The sequence below is a fragment of the Heterodontus francisci genome, chromosome 2 (assembly GCF_036365525.1).
Source record: "Heterodontus francisci isolate sHetFra1 chromosome 2, sHetFra1.hap1, whole genome shotgun sequence".
In the NCBI taxonomy this organism is placed as follows: domain Eukaryota; kingdom Metazoa; phylum Chordata; class Chondrichthyes; order Heterodontiformes; family Heterodontidae; genus Heterodontus; species Heterodontus francisci.
Window position 1 is genome coordinate 151,088,433 of NC_090372.1, and position 24,569 is coordinate 151,113,001.

The 24,569-nt window shown below is 42.9% G+C and overlaps 1 protein-coding gene across 2 annotated transcripts in view; it reads left to right on the forward strand.

Annotated features, from left to right (window-relative positions):
• kat2b (K(lysine) acetyltransferase 2B) overlaps positions 1 to 24,569 on the forward strand; it is an 85,283-nt gene that overhangs the window by 50,085 nt on the left and 10,629 nt on the right. The window contains exons 7-15 of one of the 2 annotated variants that reach the window (XM_068011930.1): positions 1,615 to 1,718; positions 1,979 to 2,134; positions 3,349 to 3,485; positions 5,987 to 6,195; positions 7,373 to 7,499; positions 15,987 to 16,097; positions 17,683 to 17,826; positions 21,777 to 21,891; positions 22,031 to 22,067. In XM_068011930.1, the coding sequence (XP_067868031.1) occupies positions 1,615 to 1,718; positions 1,979 to 2,134; positions 3,349 to 3,485; positions 5,987 to 6,195; positions 7,373 to 7,499; positions 15,987 to 16,097; positions 17,683 to 17,826; positions 21,777 to 21,891; positions 22,031 to 22,067 (1,140 nt within the window). The remainder of the gene's footprint in view (positions 1 to 1,614; positions 1,719 to 1,978; positions 2,135 to 3,348; positions 3,486 to 5,986; positions 6,196 to 7,372; positions 7,500 to 15,986; positions 16,098 to 17,682; positions 17,827 to 21,776; positions 21,892 to 22,030; positions 22,068 to 24,569) is intronic. The other variant, XM_068011935.1, reaches the window with a different exon arrangement.

Sequence of the window (24,569 nt, forward strand, 5' to 3'; positions counted from 1 at the left end):
ATAGTTCCTTAGCTGAAGGATTAAACTCTTAAATATGATAGTTTTTCAACATCAGTCTTGAATAATGTTGTGTTCCATTTGATCTTCAGGCTGAGATTGACATTCCAGAAAGTCAATTATTTGGACATTTCCCAAACACATATCTGCTCACAGAATAAAAAAGGGATTTCTATAAGTGGAACAAGTTTCCTATGATCTAAAGTTTGTGTATAGGATGGCATGCCCAGAATTAACATATGGTGTACTGGAGTATTGCACTTTCATCTATACTGCTTTCGATGTTATCTATCCTTGTACCATTGGTAAATTTGGATGAGTGGGTTTCTATTGCATCATCTTAAGTCATTAATGAATATGGTAAATAGTTGAGACTCCAGCACAGATTCTTGTCGGACCACTAGTCACATCCAGTTAGGGTACCTGCTCTCTAACCTTACACTCTGCTGTCGCTCAGGCAATTTGTGAACCAGTTCAATACTTTTCCTTCAATTCCATAAACTTCAGCTTTAGCTAACATTCTCTTATCAAATGCCTTCTGAAAGTCTAGATAAATAACATCAACAGACATTCCCCTTCCCATTACTTTAGCCACCTCTTCAAAAAATTCAGTTGGATCAGCAGAAAATTTTCAAGGTATTCAGTCACCCTATCCTTAATGATAGACTGTAGTAATTTCTCAACAACAGATATTAGGCTGACTGATCTATAGTTCCCTGGTTTTCCTCTCTCACCTTTTTTAAGTAGTGGAGCGACATTGTTTGTTTACTTTTTATTTTTATTTAGAGATACAGCACTGAAACAGGCGCTTCTGTGCCAACCAACAACCACCCATTTATACTAACCCTACAGTAATCCCATATTCCCTACCACCTACCTACACTAGAGGCAATTTACAATGGCCAATTTACCTATCACCTGCAAGTCTTTGGCAGTGGGAGGAAACCGGAGCACCCAGCGAAAACCCACGCGGTCACAGGGAGAACTTGCAAACTCCGCACAGGCAGTACCCAGAATCGAACCCGGGTCCCTGGAGCTGTGAGGCTGCAGTGCTAACCACTGCGCCACTGTGCTGTCCAGACATTCCAGAAAGTCAATTATTTGGGCATTTCCCAAACACATATCTGCTCACAGATTTCTATAAGTGGAACAAGTTTCCTATGATCTAAAGCTTGTGTATAGGATGGCATGCCCAGGATTAACAAATATAGTGTACTGGAGCATTGTGTATAATTTAATTATAATTTAATTAATTTCAACAAAGCCCCCATATCAGGATTAATTTCCAGAGCAATCAATCTGGTCAGTCTCTAGGTGGTTGTTTTGAAATTGAGCTAGGAAGACCTCTTCCATTTCAAAACTGTAAAATGAAATACAAAAATTGTCTTATTTTATAACCTCAATTAAATGCGGGCACCATCTGCACCTTTGGAGGTGCCTGCAAACTGTACTGTACTAGCCCTCCCTTTTACCTGGAAAGGAAAACTGTACAAAATTGAAAGGGTGGAGAAAGAAAAGAATTGCTATTGATCGAAAGCTGTTAATATTGTAATTATTTCCAAGTATAAAGTTACTATAGTGTGTGCAGAAAATAGCACTGCATTTTTTATATTATAGATTCCTTTCTATGTTAGAAGAAGAAGTGTACAGCCACAACTCTCCTATATGGGATTTAGACTTCATGGTGTCTTCTGGTAACATCCAACTAGGAATACAACCAGGTAACTAATGGTCAGCAATTTTTGAATACTCAAGAAGAGTTGGGAACCTGAGACAAAGTTTACAGAAAGGGAATATTAAAATTAAAATGTTTTCTGAAAAGTTTTTCATTAGGTCAGGTTTACATCTTGTTTTTTCAATAACAGACTTGGCTAAGTTATACAAGTGCTGAGCACATTGTTATAACACCTCAGCTAAAATTATTGATACTGTTAGATCGTTGTTTAATTATTTTGGCTTCTTTATGTCTTTGGAATGTTAGTTGTCAACGCTCCTGGGGTTCCTGGGATCCTGCCAAACACAAAGCCATTTGGGTATGGATCAAGCCCAGCTTCCGGCAGCATTGATCAAACCAACAGTGGAAGTTTGAGCCCTGTCTGGAGGAACAAAGTGGCTTCTGGCTCAGAGCAAATATTGGGTATGACAGATTGGTAAATCTTAAAAATGGAGAGCTTATTGCTGAAGCCTGGCAAAATCTCTTAATGATACAAAACCTATTGATCCATATCCTTACTGAAAGCAGACTTCAGGATTTTGTACAAGTCACTGTGGAATGCCTTGTGAGTATTATCCATTCAGACTGAGTGGGCTTTACCAACAAACACTATTCAGCCAATAATTTGTGGCATTTTACATATAATTCACGAAATCTGTCTTGTTGCATGGAAAAAGGGTAGGGAATATTAGCTATTCTTCACCTTGGAGTGATTTGGCCTTGGTAAGATTTTCATCAGTTGGATGTAGATGAAATCTTTCACGCCGCAGCATCAATCTTGCCTAATGGTCTGTTTCATGCCTTCTACCTTGGAAGCTGATCAAAGACAATGTTACCTGCTGTCAGTATTATTTCACATCTAGCCATAGCCATATTATCACCACACAATGCTATAGAGTGGTAGGGCACAGGTTTGATCCCAACTCTACTGTGTACCTGATCTCAGCCACACTGTCATGGAGAGAGGATAAGTAGAGGGAGAACAAACTCACCAGACAAGTTATCCCTGGCTGTTGTCAGTATGGATCCTAGTTCTATGTAGAGTATAGAATTAAGTCTGGAATGGCTTATCCACTGTGGCTGTATACTCTGCTGTAGGTGATGCACAGTCTTAGGTGGAACACAAGAAGGGGGCAAATATTGTCAGGAAAGAGTGCTTTTTTTAATATACAGAGTTCATTCTTTATTTCTCACTGTTTTACATATCTGGACTGCAAATTAGTTGATAAGTATTTTTGTAAAGGTGGTTGCACAACACAATGACAGATTTATCTGTGGCATTTAGTTGCTAGTCTCAGCTGTGCTTCTGCAGGGAGGGATTATCAGGGAAAGACTCACTTTTGAAATGCTATTTTGTGCCTCCTAGAGGGCAGCTGTAAAGTAGCATTGATGCAGGTTTTGGAGAAGGTCATCATCTCCCATTTTTAACTTTACATGGCCTGTGAATAAGAACAGTGGAGAGAAAATTGGCATTCATACCACCACAAAGAAGATTGTAATATTCAGCACTCTATTCTATGTTAATAGTCTGGTCAGTTGTTACCTTAATTATATTTTATTAATTTTTATGGCCAGTGTCTTAAAAGGCTTATCATTGGACCAGTTAAAATTTCTGACAGAATTGTTTGTTTGAAAAGGAGAGAAAAGGAAACCTACAGAATCATTTAATATGGAAGATGCCAAGAGGCAAAGAGTTTTGGGGGATATCCCTATGGAGCTAGTGAATGAAGTAATGTCAACTATCACAGATCCAGCGGCTATGTTGGGTCCAGAGGTAAGTACATCACATCCTATTTGCACTGAATTCTTGCTAGGAGCTATGTTGAGTGCAGTTCAACTTTGTTACCGAGAAGTTATTTTGTTATGTCAGTTTTAAACAAAGAAAATGGTTATCCATTATCCCTTTTTTTTTTCTCTTAGCATTCATAAGACTGCAGTATCCTGCTCATCCTTCACCTCCCCTCCAAAAGTTGTCAATGTCAAGGATTGGATTAATACGTTAGGTTTCAACACCAAAATTAAAGAGTTGTAATTCCCTTTTTAGCTATTGTTACAACCAGGTAAAGAAGGGTATCTCAGGCTCCCCTTTCGTCCCTTCTCTGATTTGACCACAACAGGGTTTATCCTTTTTAATCCAGTGATTTAACTTACCACCTCAGTGAGTACTTGCTCCTGTTCCTCTAATATAATTGCAAATGAATCAATCAGACAGGTTTTCTTGAGTTTAAACAAGAAAGATGTAAGTTTATTAACCTTATCACTCTAAACCAGTTAAAATTACTAAGATACACGACACATCCATGCTCACATTCACATAAAAGCACACAAACATACACAAATAGATTACAGAGGGATAAACAGAGGTGGGAGGTTGGAGTAGAGTCCTTAATAAATGGAATTTAGATACTGAGTCTCAGTGTCTTTAGTTGAAGTTGTAGTCCTAAAGTCCGTGCTGGGCCACGTGCACAATTCGAGCTTCCTTCTCTGGTTCCAGAAGGCAGAAGAGGGGCTTTATCCCTGTCCCCTTTGTTGCTGATTGTAAGGACCTGCAGTTTTGTCTTCCACCAGCTGTAGTTCGAGGTTTCTCAGGATCTCTACTGGAGAGAGAGCGGGGAAGGATGTTCCTTGGCTGAATCTCAGTTACTGCCTGATCTCTGAGTCACCACTCACAAATTTCCAGAGTGGCCCAAGTAGTCATGTATTGTGACCACCTCTGTGTTTCAATCAGCATCTTCTAGAATAATCTTTGAAATTCAAGGCTGTTCAGACATACTTGGTAGGGGATGTTTGGCTATTTCAAAGTCAATGGGCTGAATTTTACGCTGGCCCAGTGGGTCGGATAGTGGCATGGGGGCGGTGAAAAATTAAGCGGGAGACTCCGGGAGGCCTTCCCGCCCCGCCTCCGGCCAACTTTACGGCGGTCGGGTGGGGGGGCAGAAATGGCCCACCCGACCAAGGCCAATCAAGGCCCTTAAGGGTCCGCGCCCGCCTCCACGTGTATTTTACCTGTGGCAAGCGGGCGTGCTGGGGATGTGAAAGGTCACCCACCGATAGTTGCCGGCCTTTCTGCTTGCCGGGTCGGGGGGGGGGGGTGCCGTGGCAGTTGGGCACAGTATGCCCAATTGAGAGCTGTCCCCACCTCCCAACCCACCCCTTGCCCCAAACGACCACCCTAGCCTCATCAGGGCTCGACCGATCCCCCTGGTGAGGCATACCCAACTTAACCTCCACTCCTGGCTCCATTTCGTCGGCTGGGCTGCAGTCCGAGCAGTGGCTACTGCTCCCGGTGGTGCTGCTGGGACTAAGAGCTGCTGGCCCGCTGATTGGCCGGCTGCTCATTGAGGTGGGACTTCCTCCCTCAAGCGGGTGGAAGTCCTATCTCGGGAGAATTAAAGCCCGGGGACCCATAAAATATGGGACGGATCCCCGGGCTGGGCAGAAGCGGGTTCACCACCGACTTTTATGTCAGTGGCAAATTCCCATCCGCCTAAGGTAAAATCCAGCCCAATGGATGTCGATGTCTTTTGATGACATTCATTGGTGAGGCTATCTTAGATAAGTGAATCAGAGAGCACCCCATTGTTCTGGCTAGACTGGGTAATCACCTCTGTCTCCAGCCTGCCTTAGGCTTTTCATGTGCAAATTGTGCATGGCCATCTTGGCTGCTCACTGTTCTGTTTTTTAAAAGTTATTTGTAACAGTCTCATTAAAAGTCTCAGGCAAAGTTCCATACGATGAAATTAATATTTCCATTTGGCATGTGGGGTTTCCATCACACTATATTACAATACTGATGAGAAATATTTTGTTATATTGAACCTAGATTCCTCATTTTGATTTAATATATGCGTGTTGCTGAATAATCTGGTATCCAATAACCTAATAGTTACACAATCAATGTGAAGTATTTGTTTAAACATTGGTTAGTTATCGTAATATGCAAACATTAACATCAGTCCTTTGGAATTGCAACTTTTACTTTACATTTTATTTAAAATAAGGAAGTTTAGTAATTAATAACTTGGGTTTTCAGATAACGTATACGTTATCTGTAATATCAAGTTCTTGATTTAGTTATAACTTCTTCCTTGTTCCATGTGTGGTATTTTGAAATGATGCTATACTTTATTGCAGTTTATGCATGCAGAGAAAATGGAGCTTTTTGTCACCTATTAAATCAATCTGCATTGCTCAAGTATTTATAATATTGATTGTAATCTTTTTAAAGTTTACAAAATACAATGGGAAAATGTTACTTATCCTGTCCTTCACAAGACCAGCTTACTATCTGCACATGCAGCCAGAGATGAGGCAGCAAGGCTTGAAGAAAAAAGGGGTGTATTGGAGTTCCATGTTGTGGGAAACTCACTGAGCCAAAAACCAAACAAGAAAATGATGATGTGGCTAGTTGGATTGCAGAATGTTTTCTCCCATCAATTACCCAGAATGCCTAAGGAATACATCACTCGGCTTGTCTTTGACCCGTGAGTGCATGGCTTACAACTGGTGTTAATGTGAATACTGTCTCAATTCAATCAACCTCCTATCTTGCTTTGTTAATTGATCTAAAAAAACATTTGTTTGTCATGTGGTAAGGCTCAAATCTTTAATCATAATGAGGGATAAATTGGTCTTGGGTGGTAGCACACAATAAATGATAGCGAATCATCAACACATTTTAAACCCACTCAACGTTCTTTTCCCTTGACACCCAAGATTAATTTCACCCTCATTATATTTACTTTGTTGTATTCTTAGTAAGTACTCATTTTCAACTACTGATGATAACAAATTTAATAGCACAAAGTCTGTTTGCTTTCATCTGTTTTGAATGTTGAGTAGATTCTTGTTTACTTGGTCGGTTTTAGGGTAATCGCCAACTTGTTCTGTAGGAGTACACTCAAGGCAGCAGAATACAAGCTGTCAGTGTGCAGCAGGATGCAGCACAGAGGTTAGCTTTTTGGACCCCATTTTATAGACATCAAGAGATCGTAGGCATCACTGTGGTCTCTTTACAGTGCTGCTCTGTGATAACTTATCCATCCTTGGAGATACATGGCAAGGGAGGACTAAAAATTGAATTAGAGACATAAAAGGAATATATTGAAAAAAGAAATAATTTAACAATTATGCCTGATAAATAGTAAGTACAACAGTCTGAGTGGTTTTACGTTGTGTGCTTCTTTTTTAATTGATGGGTATATTATAGACACAGAACTTAAAAAAAAAAATACTGGAAAGATACTCATTTACTTACTTTAGATGAAAATGTGTGATTTTGTTTGATCATTAGAAAGGCCAGTTTACCTGAATATTAGATGTTAATACATTGAACTAAAGCAAATATTCTAAATATTTCAAGAACAATTTCTTATAGCGAGCGCTATTGAGTTTAGGTTAAATAAACTTATTTACATGGGACAGCATTTTTTAGGATTGACTGTCTGAACCCCATGTGCTTAAAACTATCGCTGAAAGTAACACTTTTATCTCCTTTGATCAGCATCTAGATCTTCAGAAATAAACATCAGTGCATAAGACCAACCTTTTACAACTCAGTCACTTACCATGAGAAGCATTTGTAAAAAAAATAGAGGCTGTAAAAAGATTAGTTGACTGATTTTTAATTTTGAAGTAATTTTGTTTGTGGTTATATCTCAGTAAACACAAGACCCTTGCTTTGATCAAAGATGGCCGTGTGATTGGCGGTATCTGTTTCCGAATGTTTCCAACACAAGGCTTTACAGAGATTGTGTTTTGTGCTGTAACCTCTAATGAACAAGTGAAGGTAATGTAAATTTTACAAATAATTAGTAACTTGTGTTCACCAACGTGCAATAAATTAAAACATAAATGCTGTCTCTAATGTGTTAGAGTTCCAGTGTAATTATATTTTATGGTGGTAATAGAGATGGGCCCACATTTTTAATGTCTTTAGACCAGTACCATAATAAACGTGATAAATATGTCTGTTAGGAATTTGGAACTAGCGAGCCAAGATAGTCCATTATTTCTGCTCATGGAGTCTCACCTAAAGTGCATATCAGCAAATAACGGGCTGTGTTTTATTGGAGCCACCCTGAGACAGGTTCAGAGGCGGGTGGGTGGGGGGGGGAGCCCATAGAATTGCGGTGGTTGGTCCGTCACCTCCCAAGGGGATGGATAGGCCGAAGATGGCCTTCCTGCCCAGAAGCCAATTCAGGCCCTAAAGTGGCCTATTAGCAGTCACTTAAGGGCCACTTTCTGCCACCGCTGGGATTTCGGACCTCCAAGGCTTTGGGTGGGGCATCCTCCATGGGCAATCTATGGCTCAATGAGGGCCCCACCCCGGGTATACCTGCAACTCCCTGAACACCCCTTCCCCTGGCTGTCCATCCTTCACTCGGGCCTTCTGGACTGGCCCAGCGACACCACCCCACTTACCTTGGATCCGAGTTCCAGCACTGGGCTTGGGTCCACCGTCTCTTGCACTACCGGCAGTGGCCATCGCTCCCAGTGAAACTGCTGATACCGCTGTGATTGGCCGGCAGCTCTTGGAGGCAGGATCCCTGTCTTTAAACGGACAGGGATCCCGGCACCAGGTTGCTAATTGGCCTGGTGCCGTAGAATCACTTCGGGGGTCCTCCAGCTGGCCAAGGCAGGATTCTCCTTGTTGATTTGGCCCGACGTGGACACAAAATCTAGCCCAACATGTTGATCCCCACACTTTTCTGTCCATTCATTTTAATTGTGGGGTGCATGCCAGTGTTTCTTGGTAGATGAGGTTCCACACCTGGAGTGCACAATTTAGAAGTCTTCAATAATTTCTTTTGGAGAAGCTGTACTTCAAGAATAAGATAAAAAATGAGAACTGATTTGTAAAGATGATAAAAGTCAGATATAGCTTAAAGAATGATTGGTGCAGAAGTGCAGATTGGTAATAAGTTGCAACAAGAGAAGCTGCAATAAAGTTTTTTTGTACTAATTGTGGTCTTTGGAAATCAAATGGAATTTTCATTTTGCATGTGTATAAGCCAATTAGGGCTCGTGCTTCTAATGACTCTTCACATCATATCAGACTCTTATAAAGATTTACTTGGTAAAAGGAAAAAACACCATTCAGAAAATCCTCCATTAATTTCTATTCCCTGTTTTTGTCATTGTAAATCAGATCACTTCTCCTTTACAGCTCATATAACCCTCATCTAGCTTTAGATTAGAATTCTTCATATCAATACATCTCACAAGGTCACAATTTATTTCTCCAGGCTTTTTATTTAACGAATGAACAGTGTACAGAATGTACAGAACCTTAGTTAGGCCACGATGTACAGAACCTTAGTTAGGCCACACTTAGAATATTGTGTGCAATTCTGGTCGCCACACTACCAGAAGGACGTGGAGGCTTTGGAGAGGGTACAGAGGAGGTTTACCAGGATGTTGCCTGGTCTGGAGGGCATTAGCTATGAGGGGAGGTTGGAAAAACTCAGATTGTTTTCACTGGAATGACGGAGGTGGAGGGGCAACATGATAGAGGTTTACAAAGTTATGAGCGGCATGGACAGAGTGGATAGTCAGAAGCTTTTTCCCAGGGTGGAAGAGTCAGTTACTAGGGGACATAGGTTTAAGGTGCGAGGGGCAAAGTTTAGAGGGGATGTGCGAAGCAAGTTTTTTACACAGAGGGTGGTGAGTGCCTGGAACTTGCTGCCAGGAGAGGTGGTGGAAGCAGATACGATAGCGACGTTTAAGAGACATCTTGACAAATACATGAATAGGAAGGGAATAGAGGGATATGAGCCCCGGAAGTGCAGAAGGTGTTAGTGTAGGCAGGCATCAAGATCGGCGCAGGCTTGGAGGGCCGAATGGCCGGTTCCTGTGCTGTACTGTTCTTTGCTCTTTGAAACTTTGTGTATTGCGGCGCAGTGGTTAGCACCACAGCCTCACAGCTCCAGCGACCCGGGTTCAATTCTGGGTACTGCCTGTGTGGAGTTTGCAAGTTCTCCCTGTGTCTGTGTGGGTTTCCTCCGGGTGCTCCGGTTTCCTCCCATATGCCAAAGACTTGCAGGTTGATAGGTAAATTGGCCATTAGCAATTGCCACTAGTATAGGTAGGTGGTAGGAAAATATAGGGACAGGTGGGGATGTGGTAGGAATATGGAATTAGTGTAGGATTAGTATAAATGGGTGGTTGATGGTCGGCACAGACTCGGTGGGCTGAACGGCCTGTTTCAGTGTTGTATCTCTAAACTAAACTAAACTAAATTGAGAACCTTAGATGAAGGGTCAACACCCATAATGCAAGAAGCAGTTGAAACAGCAGGAAAGAAGTTGAGATAAATCATGAAGTAGTGATTAACTGACACCAAGTTTAGTTTTCAAACACTTGCATACTATGAGGAAGCGTGAAACAAAAGCAGAAAATGCTAGAAATACTCAACAAGCAGCATCTGTAGAGAGACAAACAGAGTTAATGTTTCCGATCTGTGACCTTTCATACGGACATACGAATTAGGAGCAAGAGCGGGCCACTCGGCCCTTTGAGCCTGCTCCGCCATACAATATGTTCATGGCTGAACTGATTACTCCACATTTCCATCTACCCCCGATAACCTTCCACCCCCTTGCTTATCAAGAATCTATCTACCTCTGCCTTAAAAATATTCAAAGACCCTGCTTCCACTGCCTTTTGAGGAAGAGAATTCCAAAGACTCACGACCCTCTGAGAGAAAAGAATTCTCCTCATCTCTGTCTTAAATGGGCGACCCGTATTTTTAAACAGTGACCCCGAAATCTAGATTCTCCCACAAGGGGAAACATCCTTTCCGCATCCATCCTGTCAAGACCCCTTCAAGATCTTATATGTTTCAATCAAGTCGCCTCTCACTCGTCTAAATTCCAACAGATACAAACCTAGCCTGTCCAATCTTTCCTCATAAGATAGCCGGCCCATTCCAAGTATTAGTCTCGTAAACCTTCTCTGTACTGCTTCCAACACATTTACATCCTTCCTTAAATAAAGAGACCAATACTGTACACAGTACTCCAGATGTGGTCTCACCAATGCCCTGTATAGCTGAAGCATACCTCCCTACTTTTGTATTCAATTCCCCTCGTGATTAATGATAACATTCTATTAGCTTTCCTAATTACGTGATGTAGCTACATACTAACCTATTGCGATTCATGCACTAGGACATCCCTCTGCATCTCAGAGCTCTGCAATCTCTCACCATTTAGATAATATGCTTCTTTTTTATTCTTCCTTCCAAAGTGGACAATTTCCCACTTTCCCATATTCTACTCCATTTGTCAGGTCTTTGCCCACTTACTTTCCCACTCACTATCTATATCCCTTTGTAGACCCCTTATGTCCTCTTCACAACTTACTTTCCTGCATATCTTTGTGTCATCAGCAAATTTAGCAACCAAACCTTTGGTCCTTTCATCTAAGTCATTTATATAAATTGTAAAAAGCTGAGGCCGCAACACAGATCCCTGTGGCATACCACACGCTACATCTTGCCAGCCAGAAAATGACCCATTTATGCCTACTCTTTGTTTCCTGTTCAGAGAGTTATACAGCACAGAAACAGGCTCTTCGGCCCATCATGTCTGTGCTGGCCATCGAACACCTTTCTATTCTAATCCCATTTTCCAGCACTTGGCCCGTAGCCTTGTATGCAATGGGGTTTCAAGTGCACATCTAAGTACTTCTTAAATGTTGTGAGGGTTCCTGCCTCTACCATCCCTTCAGGCAGTATGTTCCAGATTCCAACCACCCTCTGGGTGAAAAGGTTTTTCCTCCAATCCCCTCTAAACCTTCTGTCCCTTACCTTAAATTGGTTATTGAACCCTCCACCAAGGGAAACGTTTCTTCCAATCAATGCCCCTCATAATTTTGTATACCTCAATCAGGTCCCCCCTCAGCCTGCTCTGCTCTAAGGAAAACAACCCTAGCCTATCCAGTCTCTCGTCACAGCTGAAATGCTCCAGCCCAGGCAACATCCTGGTGAATATCCTCTGCACCCTCTCCAGTGCAATCACATCCTTCCTATAGCGTGGTGCCCAGAACTGTACACAATACTCCAGCTGTGGCCTAACTAGCATTTTATACAGCTCCATCATAACATCCCTGCTCTTATATTCTGTGCCTCGACTAATAAAGGCAGGTATCCCATATGCCTTCCTAACCACCTTATCTACCTGTGCTGCTGCCTTCAGTGATCTATGGACAAGTACACCAAGGTCCCTCTGACCCTCTGAACTTCCTAGGGTCCTACCATCCATTGTATATTCCCTTGCCTTGTTAGTCCTCCCAAAATGCATCACCTCACACTTCTCTGGATTAAATTCCATTTGCCACTGCTCCGCCCATCTTACCAGCCCATCTATATCGTCCTGTAATCTAAGGCTTTCCTCCTCACTATTTACGACACTACCAATTTTCGTGTCATCTGCGAACTGATCATTCCTCCTATATTCACGTCTAAATCATTAATGTACACTACAAACAGCAAGGGTCTCAGCACCAATCCCTGCGGTACACCACTGGTCACAGGCTTCCATTTGCAAAAACAACCCTTGACCATCACCCTCTGCCTCCTGCCACTAAGCCAATTTTGGATCCAATTTGCCAAATTGCCCTGGATTCCATGGGCTCTTACCTTCTTAACCAATCTCCCATGCAGGACCTTATCAAAAGCCTGACTAAAGTCCATGTAGACTACATCAACTGGTTTACCCTCATCTACACATCTAGTCACCTATTCGAAAAATTCAATCAAGTTTGTTAGACACAATCTCCCGCTGACAAAGCCATGCTGACTATCCATAATTAATCCCTGCCTCTTCAAGTGGAGATTAATCCTGTCCCTCAGAATTTTTTCCAATCGTTTCCCTACCACTGATGTTAGACTCACTGGCCTGTAATTACCTGGTTTATCCCTGCTACCCTTCTTGAATAATGGTACCACATTTGTTGTCCTCCAGTCCTCTGGTACCTCTCCTGTGGCCATAGAGGATTTGAAAATTTGTGTCAGAGCTCCTGCTATCTCCATCCTTGCCTCACATAACAGCGTGGGATACATCTTATCTGGGCCTGGGGATTTATCCACTTTTAAGCCCATGAAAACAGCTAATACTTCCGCCCTTTCAATGCTAATTTGTTCAAGTATATCACAATCCCCCTCCCTGATCTCTACACCAATATCATCCTTCTTCATAGTGAACACAGATGAAAAGAAATCATTTAAAACCTCATTTACGTCCACCAGCTCCACACACAGATTGCCACTACGGTCCCGAATGGGCCCTACTCTTTCCCTGGTTTTCCTCTTGCCCTTAATATACTTATAAAACATCTTGGGATTTTCCTTTACCTTGCCCGCCAGTGTTTTTTCATGTCCCCTCTTCACTCTCCTGATTACTTTTTTTAAGTACCCCCCCCTTACACTTTCTATACTCCTCTAGGGCCTCTGCTGTTTTCAGCCCTCTGGTTTTGCCATAAATCTCCTTTTTTTTCCTGATCCAATCCTCTACATCCCTTGACATCCAGGGTTCCCTGGACTTGTTGGTCCTACACTTCACCTTTACGGGAACATGTTGGCCCTGGACTCTCACTATTTCCTTTTTGAATGACTCCCACTGGTCTGATGTAGACTTTCCTACAAGTAGCTGCTCTCAGTCCACTTTGGCCAAATCCTGTTTTATCATTTTGAAATCGGCCTTCCCCCAATTCAGTACTTTTATTTCCAGTCCCTCTTTGTCCTTTTCCATAACTACCTTAAATCTTAGAGTTATGGTCACTATCCCCGAAATGTTCCCACACTGACACTTCTACCACTTGTCCGGCTTCATTCCCTAGGATTAGGTCCAGTAGCGCCCCTTCTCTTGTAGGACTTTCTACGTGCTGGCTCAAAAAGCGCTCCTGAATTCCACCCCCTTTAAGCCTTTTGCACTAAGACTACCCCAGTTGATATTGGGGAAGTTGAAATCCCCTATTATTATTACCCTATTATTTTTACAACTGTCTGAGATTTGCCTACATATCTGCTCCTCTATTTCTCCCTGACTGTTTGGAGGCCTGTATACACTCCCAGCCAAGTGATTGCCCCTTTTTTGTTTTTAAGTTCTACCCATATGGCCTCATTTGAGGAACCTTCAAAGATATCATCCCTCCTTACTGCAGTAATTGACTCCTTGATCAATAGTGCAATGCCACCTCCTCTTTTACACCCTCTCCTGTCATGCCTGAAGATTCTATACCCTGGAATATTGAGCTGCCAGTTCTGCCCTACCCTCAGTCATGTCTCTGTGATAGCAATAATATCATATTCCCATGTGTTAATCAACGCCCTCAATTCATCTGCCTTACTAGTAAGACTCCTTGCGTTGAAATAGATGCAGTCCAGCCTTGCATTATTCGCTTGTGCCTTAACAGGTCTATATTTGATCTGCCTTCCAGACTGACTCAGTTTCTGTTCTATATTTGACTGTGCATCACCCCCTACTGTACCTCCACTCTGTATCCCATCCCCCTGCCAAATTGGGTTAAACCCCCCCAACAGCACTAGCAAACCTCCCAGCAAGGATGTTGGTCCCGTTGTGGTTCAGGTGCAGCCCTTCGAACTTGTACAGGTCTCATCTTCGCCAGAAACAGACCCAGTGATCCAGAAAACTAAAGCTGTCCCTCCTGCACCATGTCTTCAGCCACGCACTCATCTGCTCTATCCTCCTATTCCTATACTTGCTAGCATGTGTCACCAGGAGTGATCCAGAGATTACAACCTTTGAGGTCCTGCTTTTTAATATGCTATCTAGCTCCCTAAATTCTTGTTGCAGGACCTCATCCCTCTTTCTACCTGTGCTGGTACCAATGCTTACCACGACCTCTGACTGTTCACCCCCTTCAGAATGTCCTGCAGCCGCTCCATGACATCCTTGACCCTAGCACCAGGGAGGCAACATACCATCCTGGAGTCACGTTTGCGGCCACAGAAACGCCTGTCTGTACCCCTTACAATAGAATCCCCTATCACTATAGCTCTTCCACTCTTTTTTTTACCCCCTCCTGTGCAGCTGAGCCACCCGTGGTGCCACAGACTTGGCTCTTGCTGCATTCCCCTGCGAAGCAATTTCCCCCAACAATATCCAAAGCGGAAAATCTGTTAGAGAGGGAGATGGACCCAGGGGACTTCTGCACTACCTGCCTAGTTCTTCTGCTCTGCCTGGCGGTCACCCGTTCCCTTTCTGCTTGAGCATTCTTTACCTCTGATGTGACCACCTCCCTGTACTTGCTATCCACGATGACCTCAGCATTGCGGATGCTCCAGTGTCTCCAGCCACCGCTCCAGATCTGAAACACGTATTTCTAGTAGCTGCAGCTGGAGATACTTCCTGCACATGTGTTCGCCCTGGACACTGGAAGTGTCCCTGACTTCCCACATTGCACAGGAGGAGCACTCCACGTTGCCGAACTGCCCTGCCATGACTTACTCTTAATTTACTCCCTTAAATTACCCACAAATTAGCTGTCAGCTAGCCAATCTTCTATCCATGCCAATATGTTACCCCCTACACCATGATCTTTTATTTTCTGCAATAACCTTTGTTGTGGAACCTTATCAAATGCCTTCTGGAAATCTGAGTACAATACCTCCACCAGTTCCCCTTTATCCAGAGCATATGTGTCTCCCTCAAAGAACTCCAATAAATTGGTTTAACATGATTTCCCTTCCACAAAACCATGTTGGCTCTGCCTGATTACCTTGAATTTTTCTAAATGCTATAACGTTTTTAATAATAGCTTCTAACATTTTCCCTAAGACAGATGTTAAGCTTCATCTGTTCATCTCCGGAGGGAGTCATTGGTTAGAAATTGGGAGCAGGGATACTGACTGATTTTTTTTCCCCTCCCAAAACAAGGGATAGTGAGGCTAGTTTAGTGTCCCGCGCCACCTTAGCTGAGATCAGCTAACTAAACATAGACCAGGAATTAAGCATGACTGAGTTAAAAGCCAACCTTACCAAATGAGGCATATGGGGAGATGCAAATAAAGGTGGCAACCAGCAGTGTTAAATTTATGAGCCACCATCTTCACTGTTGAACCCTATTATGCCAACTCCTTTAAAAATAAATTATGTACATATTAAAATCTTTCTCCTGCAATGATATTTGAGACATGTTTTAGTACATGAGCAGTGCTATAGAAATGTAAGCTTTTTTTAAATAAAAACTATTGATGGCAAATCAAGTAGAATTTTATTCTTTACTAAATGGTCAAATGTTTATTCTTTAGGGCTATGGAACTCATCTAATGAATCATCTGAAGGAATATCACATCAAACATAACATTCTAAACTTCCTCACTTACGCAGATGAATATGCGATTGGCTACTTCAAAAAGCAGGTATGCAGTTTTGTGGTCTTTGTTTCTATGTTCCTCAAAGAGTGTATTACAGTGGGAAAGTAGATATACGATTACTAATGAGAAATCTAAATAGCATGACATTCCAATTTTCATACAGATTAATGAACTGGATTTTCGGACAATATAACACTCGACTCCGAGACCTTTTGATGTTTATATTGCAGTCTCAATCAAAGTAGTTACTTATCTATGTAGGGTCAAAGTTAATAAGTGACAGATTCACAGCACATTGAATAAAACTGTGCAACTATAGAAAGGAAACCTGGAATTAATTTCCCATTCCCGCTCAGATTCTGTCTGCTGTCATATTTCCCAGGGTCTTAAGGTGGAAAACAGGTGGGATCCTCATTACGGCATGTAGAATTATTATTGTGTAGCCAGGAGAAGCAGATATGCTACCCCTGCAATCCACAGGAATGCTGTAGGCTGTCACTGCCCAGGTCTTTCCACCCTCCCCCACCCCCACCACCTTTCTGCAGTCGGTTCCTGGACCTATCCAGTGGCCGCTTGAGATCCATTTCACTTGATATTGTGTGGCCTGGAGCTAGTGAGCTGCAGCGAGACATCTATACAGGGCGTTTAGCTTGCCAGTGGCATGTTAATGCGGTCTGGCTTCAATGTCTTGGGTCTCCCATTGGCAAGAATGGGTGGGTGGGTTTCACCTCCCGCCTGCTCGTTCCATGCCTGGAGTAACATCTACCCCCTTGGTCTCATGTTTGAGTTTGTACTTCACCAGAATATAAAATATCATGACACACCTGCGCTGGTATTTCCATTAACAGTAGGAGGAAGTAAAAGAGTGGTGTTTAAAAATTCATGGCATTTTTCATTGAGTTCCCTAGCTCTTCCGCTGAATCTAAGGTGATCAAACGGGAGAACTCCTGTAAAAATTCATCCCAAAGAATTTAGTAGAGAAAGAAAGCATATTGCGTATCCAGATAGGATGAGATATTCATGTGTATTGATGTATTGGCATCTAAGAAAGTTCAGGCATAACCGTCTTGCTTTACGTAACCAAGGATAATAGTTCTGTTGCTTATGCTTTCAATTTTAGAATATTGTACTCATCTAAATATTGTAAATTCACTATCATTACAATGAAGACAAATTTACATTCCAATTTCAATGTGATTTCAAAGGGTCACTTCTCTAAATGGGCTGTTTGATTAGTGGCAGCACACTAAAACAATTCGGATTGTACACAATTTACATTCATATAGACCTAGAGGTCGCCTGTGTAAATGCAGTTGCAATTATCAGTGTATCCTGCAATCTCTCAGGGTATGTAAATCTTGCCACCTGATATGATTTGTAAATCTAAAACTATTCAATTAAATAATTGGAACTAAAACTCAGCCAGTTTAATTATTTGACATATCTGAGAGATTAGTGCTTACTGTTAAGTTGTTATGGAGTATACTAATTTTGTCAACAAGCTTCAGAAAAGTTTAAAATTATTACAAGTAATTCTCAACATAATTGCTTTTGAGCAAATTGACATTTATTTTATTAAGTACATTGAATTACTAAAACAAAAATATTATGATATTCTTTATTGTTTCAGGGGTTCTCGAAGGATATAAAAGTTCCGAAAGTGAAGTATGTTGGTTACATTAAAGACTATGAAGGGGCTACTCTGATGGGCTGTGAGCTGAATCCACGGATCCCGTACACTGAATTCTCTGTGATCATAAAGAAACAGAAAGAGGTGACTGCTTGTCCATTTGTTGCTAATGTTTTACTTCTGATCAGTTAGTAAAAAGTAGTTTCCCCTTTTTGCCCACAAGGTAGGCAGTCAAATTGTCAACTTTCAAGGGCATAAATGTGTATTTATGTTGTTTGTACTGCTCCCTTGTATTAAGTAAAAATGTCAATAATTAGGAAAAATATATTATTCATCAGATAAAAGCAATGTCTTGTTAACAAATTTTGCCATTAAGTTCAACTTCCCCTTCCAAAAATGTTTAAAATATTGATAACTGATCACATAGATTTTATTTCCGAGTAATTTACTGTGAATCATTACTCGACACACTGCCAATGATTATGTCACCCTCTTCTGTAAAAGGCCATTATCCCTTTCTCCCAGTTTTTCTGTCTCATTTGCCCTGAGACTACACCTTCTGCAACAAAGCTTCTGAAATGCCCTCCTCTATTTGTAACCAAGGGCAGTGCTTAACTGTGTCGTTCCAATTCCTGTGCCTCTGCTCTCGATACTTCTCCCTTTTACAACAATGCCAGCCCCTTGACCTTGTCCTCACTTTCCATTCCAACAGCCTCTACATTTACCAGATCATATCCCACCACTTAAAACATGAACCCATTCCCATCTCCACTCTTCTATCTGGAATGCCTTTATTCATTCTTCCACCACCTTTTGTCCTGGCACCCTGCACTGAAACTGCAGCTACCTAATCACTTTGTGGAGGGCCCCAGGCACTTCTTCCTCTAATCTAATGTACTGTATTTACCACTCAGTATGCTCTTCTCCACGATGGGGAGGACAAATGCAGCTGAGGCGACCCCGTTGCCTAACACCTGGGGCAGGACTTTCCTGTGAGCTTCTGAATCCCACCGTCAGACTCAAATGGGGGTCAGAAACCCACACTAGGCTGCATTTTATTGGCTTGCTGCCGTTCTCAGTGGCGAGCTTGAAAAAATGCGCGGTGTATGCACAGGACGTGCTGCGGAGCCACCGCGATGTTACGCGTGGCGGCTCACTAGCTTGCAGGGGGCGGAGAGTCCGCCCCCAATATCCATCCCCGGCAACGGTGTCCGGTGCCACCGTGCAGGCACCAGTGCCATTTCTAAAGGGCATCAAGCCCTGAATGCTAATTTAATTTTTTTAAGAGAACAGCACTTTTAATTTAAATAAAAACAGTCAATTAAGCATCATAAAAGCCCCTCTTTCACCCCTACCAATTATCAAACAAGATATTTATTTCCCTCCCCACCCCCGATAAACCATTTTTGCTGGTCCAGCCATTTCACCCCCAAACTTTATAATCTTTGCCCTTCAACCCCTTCCCGCCAGCCCCTCAACCAATGGAAACAGTTTTCCCCGCTTCCCCCCACCTCCTGCCCTGAAAATTGCACTCCTCCCACCTCCCCATCAGTGACACGCCTCGGATCTATGATGCGGGAGTTCCAACTGGAGGCCGGAATATCGGTTTGGGACTCTGTTGCTACCAGGTATGTCATTATTCTTTAATTGTAATATCATTTGCATATTCAGATGAAGGCTGCACCGCTGAGCGGCATGGGTGCCGCATTGAGTCCTCGCCGTTGCCGGTGAGCCTCTCCCGGAAGAGTTTTCTGGGCACCCCCCATCCCCACCACGACCCCCGACGTTAGAGGGCTGGTAAAATTCAGCCCGCTGTGTGAGAGACAGTCACTCATTGTGATTTTTCCCAAATTGGCCAATTAATGGCCAGAAGGCAAGCTTGCTGTCCAATTAAGGACGGTGGGCAGGCTCTTGAAGCTGGAGGCCCAATAGGACGCCCTCCAGCTTGAAAGCAGCAACAGGATGCCATGTCAGGTAAGTGAGGGTGAAGGCGCCTGAAAATGGAGGTGCCCTCTTCAACACTTTTAAATTTGAAATAATAAAAGCCTTTGCAGCTGGACCACCACAGTAGTGGGGGAGGAGTGAGAGGGGAGGTGGTGGGGTGAAGCCCCTTCACAGGGCAGCCTGTGGCTGCTGCTGAACTCGGGCAGGTCCCTCGTCTGCTGCCTGGAGGCCGCCTGCAGGCAGCTATACTGTCTCCCGCTGCTTGCGGGGACCTGGAGGCCGACTGGAAAATCCCAGTCGGTCTCCGTCAATAGGCTTCAATAGGCCTTTAGTTATTTTGGTTGGCTACCTACCAGGTAGCTCTGCTGCCCGCCACCACACAACCCACCCCCAACCATCCTGCCTCCAAGAAAATGGCCTGGGGGTGGGATGGAGTCGGGAACCGGCAGGTCGGCCGGCAGCACCATTTTTAGCACCCACCCAACTATGTTCCCAGCCCCAGCAGGGAATAAAATTCTGCTCCTTGTCCCCAATATTCCCAGTATTAATGGAGAGTCAGGGACGGAGTAGGGAAATGTGGGAGAAACCCGACAAGGACGGGGATGGAGAGATTCTGCTGAATTTAATGGCAGGACCTCATTATAATTTTTCTTTCAGGCAAGCTGGCCAGCTGACACATGAGAAAACCAGCGATAGGAGGCTGCATTTGGGGATGCTTGGGGATGGTCCCCGGCAATTGGGATCATAGGTCAGCCATCAGTTTGGGGTTATTCAGCAAATCGTTGCACAAGCATCAGTTGAGGGCAGAGAGAGGGTGTTGTGGGGTTGGCATCAGACTTCAGATTGGGACTTGCGGGGTGTTGTGAGGGGGTTGGTGGGGTTTGTTGAAAAGGTTACAAATCTTGGCCAGGGCTAGAGATAGGCTGCGAGCATCAGAAGGGATGCCGAAGATTTGCTTGACGGGCCAGTGGAGTACTCCTGCTCCTCCTGGCCCACAAGTGCTATAAAAAGCACTTAACGTCTGCAGCCAGCAGCTGTCATCTCCGTTTCGCTGCTAGATTTCCTGACCTCTGGGAAACCCATCCAACAGCTGTTAAATTTAAATTGGGCTCCCTATTTCACTCTGGGAGCCCAATTTAATTATATTGAAGTGTCCTGCCTCTCGTAATAGCAGCAACAAGCGCATATGTGTCGGGCTAGGAAACCGTTCCCCTTTATTAGAGCTTAAGCTCCTTACCCCTATTGTGGGGTGGGGCTAACATCAAGGCTCTCCTTTCTGTCTGCATGTATAACCCTGATCTTCCTGTGGCTTGCCACTTTAAGTCCCCTTCCCATTCCCACTCTTAGCTTTCTGCCTTTGACCTCCTATACTGTTCCAACTGAACAGTATCTCTCATTTCTCCTGGGTGCTCTACAGATCTCTAAACTGAAATTTAGACCCTGGCTATATGTACCATTTTTCTTTAGCAAGGATACAGAGGATGTGGTTGGAAGGGAATGTGGCTTGATACAGTTTTATTGGGGTGGAGAAGGGTGTTTGGTGTTGGTGTTGGCCTATTCTGTGTGTCCCCAGAATTTCCTGTTCCCAATTAGCCAGCAGGCCTTTCAGCATCTTATTATTTGTGCATACATGGACCCACACATGGACTGCAGCAGTTCAAGAAGGCAGCTCACCACCACCTTCTCAAGGGCAATTTATTTTTATTTAGGGCAATTAGGGATAGGTAATAAATGCTGGCCTAACCAGCGACGCCCACATCCCATGAATGAATTAAAATAAATACTTTTGTTCTTCTCCTATCCTGCTTCTCTATTAAGCAAGTGGCAGATAATTCAATCCTTTAATTTCCTCTAAGTGATCAGTATTTCTGTTGTCTCTTTCCCTGGCTTCTTCCTTTTTTTCTTTATGCCATTCAACAAAGGGACTTGTTTATCTTTCAGTTTCAGTTCTGAAGAAGGACCACATCCATATTATTAACTTCTCATTTTTCTTGATAGATGTTGTATTTGCAGCATTTCCTCTTTATTATTTCATTGTTACTGAATGTTTTCCTCGTGGCCTGTGGGTGCTCTGTGGAGCACAGTAGATAAAGAAACTGTTCAAGCTATTTCTTATACCTAATTATGGTGCTATTTCTCCTTTTTTGAAGATCATAAAAAAGTTGATTGAAAGAAAACAAGCACAGATTCGAAAGGTGTACCCGGGACTCTCCTGCTTTAAAGAAGGAGTGCGACAGATTCCTATTGAAAGCATACCTGGAATAAGTAAGCAACCTAGCACAGGTTTGAAGTATTTGCGCTATTCTTTATAACAATACCAGCTTATCTTACCTTATACCAATCTTTAAAATTGAATATGATTTTAATAGAGTCAAGCTGAATAACTGATTTAATTTATCTACAGGGGAATCTGGTTGGAAACCTAGCGGAAAAGAAAGAGGGTAAGTCTGTTTTTAAACATAGGTGTAACTGTATCGAGGATGTCTTCTACGTAGATTGTGCAAAAGTGAGATCGTATTGAGATGAGATTGAGTATGCTAAATAGATTTAAAATTGAATTAGCAATGGATGAACTAAAATTTCCTCCACCTCCAATTGACCAACACGAAGAGCAAAGCCAACATTTTTGACCCTCTGCATAAAGTATGTTCCTTTTCTCTAGTCTATTCTTGGCAGCCAGTCATTCATTAGAAACAGATTGTATAAAACCTTGATGTTCAACCCTTATATATTGTCCCTAACTGCTGGACCAGCCACATAAATGCCATGGCTATATAGCAGGTCAGAGGCTGTGCATCATGTAGAGAATGGCTCACCTCCTGACTCTGCAAAGCCTTTCCATTACCTACAAGGCACCATCAAGAGTGTGATGGAATAACTTCCACTTGCCTGGATGAGTGCAACTGCCACACCAGTCTAGATGGTCAACACTATCCAGAACAAAGCTGTCTGCTTGACTGGCCTCCCCTCCACTGTACCATAACTGCAGTATGTACTTTCTACAAGATACACTGCAGTGAGTCACCAAGGTGTCTTCAGCAATACCTCCCAAACCCGCAACTTCCACCATCTAAAAGAACACGAACAACAGGTGCATGGGAACACCATTACCTCCAGGTTCCCCTCCAAGTTGCATTTCATCCTGACTTGGACATAAATTGTCATTACTTCATTGTTGCTGGATCAAAATTCTGGAACTCCATACCAAACAGTACCTTCACCATACGACCATACGAATTAGGAGCAGAAGTAGGTCATTCAGCCCGTCGAGCCTGCTCTGCCATTCAATAAGATCATGGCTGATCTGTTTCTGTCTCGAATTCCTCACTCCCATCTACCCCCGATAATCTTTGATTTCCTTGCCTAACAGGAATCTATCTACCTCCGCCTTAAAAATATTCAATGACCCCGCCTCTACCACCTTCTGAGGCAGAGAATTCCAAAGTCGCATAACCCTCAGAGAAAAGATTTCTCCTCATCTCTGTCCTAACAGGGCGACCCCTAATTTTAAAACAGTGCCACCGTCCCCCTCCCCCCACAAGAGGAAACATCCCCTCCACATTTACCCTGTCAAGACGGTTCAGGATCTTCTATACTTCAAGCAAATCTCCCCTCACTCTTTTAAACTCTAGTGAAACAAATCCAGTCTGTCCAACTTTCCTCATAAGATAACCCACTCATTCCAGGTATCAATCTAGTAAACCTCCTCTGAACCGCCTCCAATGCATTCACATCCTTCCTTAAATAAGGAGACTAAAACTGCTTACAGTATTCAAGCTGTTGTCTCACCAATGCCCTGTGTAACTGAAGCATAATATCCTTACTTTTCTTTTCAATTCCTCTCTAAATAAAGGATAGCATTCCATTTGCCTTCTTTATTACTTGCTGTACCTGCATACTAACCTTTTGTGACTCATGCATCAGAACACCTTGATCCCTTTGCACCTCGGTATTATTCAGTCATTCCTTGTTTAAGAAATACTCTGCTTTTTTATTCTTCCTGCCAAAGTGAACAACTTCACATTTTCCCACATTATGCTCCATCTGCCAGATTTTTGCCCACTCACTCAAGCTATCTATATTGGCCTGCAACCTCTTTATGTCCTCTTCACAACATACTTACCTACCTATCTTGGTGTCATCTGCAAATTTAGTGACCTTGCCATCGCTCCCCTCATCTAAATCATTGATATAAATTGTAATAAGTTAAAGCCCCAGCACAGACTCCTGTGGGACTCCACTCATCACATCCTGCCAATCAAAATAGGATCCATTTATGCATACTCTCTGTTTTCTGCCAGCCAGCCAATCTTTTATCCATGCTAATATGTTACCCCCTACACCATGAGCTCCTACTTTGCGCAATAACCTTTTATTTGACACCTTGTCAAATGCCTTCTGGAAATCCAAGTACAGTACGTCAACTGGCTCCCCTTTATCTACAGCACGTGTTACTCCTTCAAAGAACTCCAATAAATTGGTTAAACATGATTTCCCTTTCATAAAACCATGCTGACTATTCCCAATTACCTGGAGTTTTTCTAAGTGCCCAGCTATGTAGCCTCCTTAATAATCGATTCTAACACCTTCCCCACAATAGATGTCATGTTAACTGGCCCATAGTTACCTGTTTTCTGCCTCCCCCCCACCCTTCTTGAATAGAGGGGTTATATTTGCTACTTTCTAGTCTGATGGAACCTTGCAAGAATCTAGCGAATTTTGAAAAATTAACACCAACGCATCTACTACCTCATTAGCCACCTCTTTTAAGACCCTAGGATGAAGTTCATCAGGACCCAGGGACTTGTCAGCCCGCCGCTCCATTAGTTTGGTCAGTACCGCTTCCCTGGTGATTGTAATTTCACCAAGTTCCTCTCTTCCTTCCATCTCCTGATTTGCAGCTATTACTGGAATGTTTTTAGTATCCTTGAGAGTGAAGACAG